The sequence below is a fragment of the Bison bison genome, unplaced genomic scaffold (assembly GCF_000754665.1).
Source record: "Bison bison bison isolate TAMUID 2011002044 unplaced genomic scaffold, Bison_UMD1.0 scf7180017851384, whole genome shotgun sequence".
NCBI lineage: Eukaryota > Metazoa > Chordata > Mammalia > Artiodactyla > Bovidae > Bison > Bison bison.
In genome coordinates this window covers 10,989-13,878 of record NW_011481957.1, presented here as the reverse complement: position 1 = coordinate 13,878, position 2,890 = coordinate 10,989, and the positions used below count along the sequence as shown (strand labels likewise).

Genomic DNA, 2,890 nt, shown 5'->3' with positions numbered 1-2,890 from the left:
TAGAACCCAGATCCATGCATAACTTCTATTTAACAACTCAGCCTTATCATCTTCCCAGCAGGCTTTCCAGCCAGAAACCTTGACAATACCTGCTTGCCATCTGTACCCAAGGTGCCAGCCTTGCACACCAGCAGGGGGCCCACCAGACCAGAATTGGTATCCCTTATGGGATCTGCAGCAGAGAAGTATGTCCAGGTGAGACAGGCAGGATCCTGAACAGTGGGACCAGCATGGGGAGGGACTGTCCAGCGGTATGTTACTTTCTCAAAGGGCCTAGCCACTAAGCCAGAGTGGGAAGAGTCTGCAGGAAAAACGTAGAATTTATTGCTCACATTGGCTAGAGTGTCAACATCTCCAAATAGTGGAGTAAAGATCATAAACTACAAAGGCATTTTGGAATTTATCACATGGTAGTATAATTTAGGATGATTTTAACTTATTTTTTCTTGTTCATTCATTGTTCCTAACTCTTTAAAGTTTCGAACATACAGAAAACTTTAAAGGATAGGACAATAACCACTCTACCACTTGGAGCTGATTAATATTTGGCCATCCTTCTTTTTGTATTTTATTTTTAAAATTTATTTATCAATTTTTTTTTTTTACAGTAGGGACTTGTTGGTTATCTATTTTATCACAGGCTTAGCCATCTTAAATTTATCTAAATCTATGTGTATGGTTACTTTTTCTAAATCATTGGGAAGTGAAATGTAAGAATAATGACATTTTACTTCTATATACATCAGTAACCATCTCTTATATTATCACAATAAGATTACCACACCTCAAAAATACCCTAGTACCATTTAATATCAGTGTAATAAAAAATCCAACTATCTCCCAAATGTATCTTTTTATACAACAAAAATTAGACAAGGATTTAATGTTGCCCTTGGTGTTGTCTCTTTGATTCTCCCCACCCCCACTGCCTTTGGTACCAATTTCTTGAAAAGTCTAGACCAGTTGCATTGCAGAATATTCTTTTATTCTAGATTTGTCTGTAACTTTGCCTTTTATGCTTTCAGTATTTTTTTTTTGGTACTTTTGACTTGAGATATTAGCATGCATGTGTTAGTATTACTCTCAAGGAAAAGAAGAAATTAACTACTCAGTAATCCCACTTGTAGGATTCTTCCTGAGGTAGTAATTCAAACCAAATGTACATATCCATTCATTGCAACATGATATACAATATCAAACAAATAATGAAAGCAATGTACATGTCCAAATGATAGGGGATAAGGTAAATATTTTTACCCTATTACATAGTCATTAAAATGTTTGTAACATTATAATGACATAGAAGATGGGCACAATATAAAGGTAAGAGAAAATAGTAATTAGCCTCCAATTAAAATAAATAAATTTATACCAAAAAAAAGAAAACAGTAAGATACCAAAATGTACAAAACATATCATTATAAATATATACATTTGTATAAACACAGAAAATATGAAAAAGTATATCAAACTATAATGGCACTCTACCTATGGGGTCTATTTATTTTATAATTTTCCATTTTTATCAAAATTCCACAACATATATGTTATTTTTATAACTAGAATATATTTATATTTAAAAGTTGTCTCACTGGTCCCAGCTCTGTCTCACTATAATATCATACTCAACAACATCCATCCATGGTAGTTAATTCTGCCTTCTTTTCTCTCCTTCCTTCCCCTATTTATATATCCTCTAGAGCAGGGGTGCCCAAACTCCAGAATCTAATGCCTGATGGTCTGAGATGGAGCTGAGGCAATAATAACGGAAATAAAGTGAACAATAAATATAATGCACTTGAATCATCCTAAAACCATTCTCTCCAACCCCGTCTATGGAAAAATTGTCTTCCATGAAACTAGTCCCTGGTGCCAAAAAGGTTGGAGACTGCTGCTCTAGAGGTACCTGTTATTTTCTGCAGCCCACATTTTTTGAAACCCTGCCTGCTCACCATCATTGTACACAGTTCCCTCAGAGTCCTTCTCATAAAAGACTCCATGAGGCTGTATGCTGAATGGCTGGGAGGCACGGTTGTAGAAGATCACCAGGATGGTGTCACCCACCTCAGCCCGGATCACTGGTCCTGGAAAATGGGAAGGAGAGACAATGGGAATAAAAACAGTGATGACCAGAGAGGATGGAAACAGAAGGGAAAGGAAAGAAATGTAAAAGAGAGAAAACTTTTATCTCTGCAATAGTAAGAATAATCTTTTTCTAGTATATTGCCATTTATAGTTATAAAAAGCAATTTAAAATCCACTATCTCAGGCTTCCCTGGTGGCTCAGTTGTAAAGAGTCCACCTGCCAATGGGGAAGACATTGGTTCAATCCCAGATACAGGAGGATCCCATGCTGCAGAGCAGCTAACCCATGCACCACAACTACCGAGCCTGTGTTATGGAGCTTAGGAGCCACAACTACTGAGCCTACATGCCACAATTACTGAAGCCCAAGTGTTCTGGAGTCCGTGCTCCACAACAAGAGATGCCACCATAATGAGAAGCCTACTTACCACAACTAGAGAGTGGCCCCTGCTTGCTGCAACTAGAGGAAAGCCTGCACAACAATGAAGACCCAGCATATCCAAAAAGACTCAAATTACTAAAATTAGAAATGAAAGTAGGGACATCACTACTAGTCATATAGAAGTAAAAAAATAAAATTATAAGAGGATGCTATTCACAATTGTACATGAGCAAATAGATGAATTTCTAGAACAGAAAACCTACCAAGACTTAAGTGTGAGGAAATAGAAAATCTGAAAGACAAATAAAAAGATTGACCATTAATCAAAAATATGGCAACTAAGAAAAGCCAGATGGCTTTACTGGTGAATTCTATTAAACATTTAAAGAACTACTACCAATTCTCAAATATTCCCCAAAAATT

General features: G+C 36.5%; 1 protein-coding gene across 1 annotated transcript in view; it reads right to left on the bottom strand.

The window, feature by feature from the left end:
- HEPH (hephaestin) overlaps positions 1–2,890 on the bottom strand; it is a gene marked incomplete at its 5' end in the record, with an annotated part of 17,753 nt that overhangs the window by 4,680 nt on the left and 10,183 nt on the right. The window contains 2 exons of the mRNA XM_010850619.1: positions 90–301; positions 1,953–2,084. Coding sequence (XP_010848921.1) covers positions 90–301; positions 1,953–2,084 — 344 coding nt within the window. The remainder of the gene's footprint in view (positions 1–89; positions 302–1,952; positions 2,085–2,890) is intronic.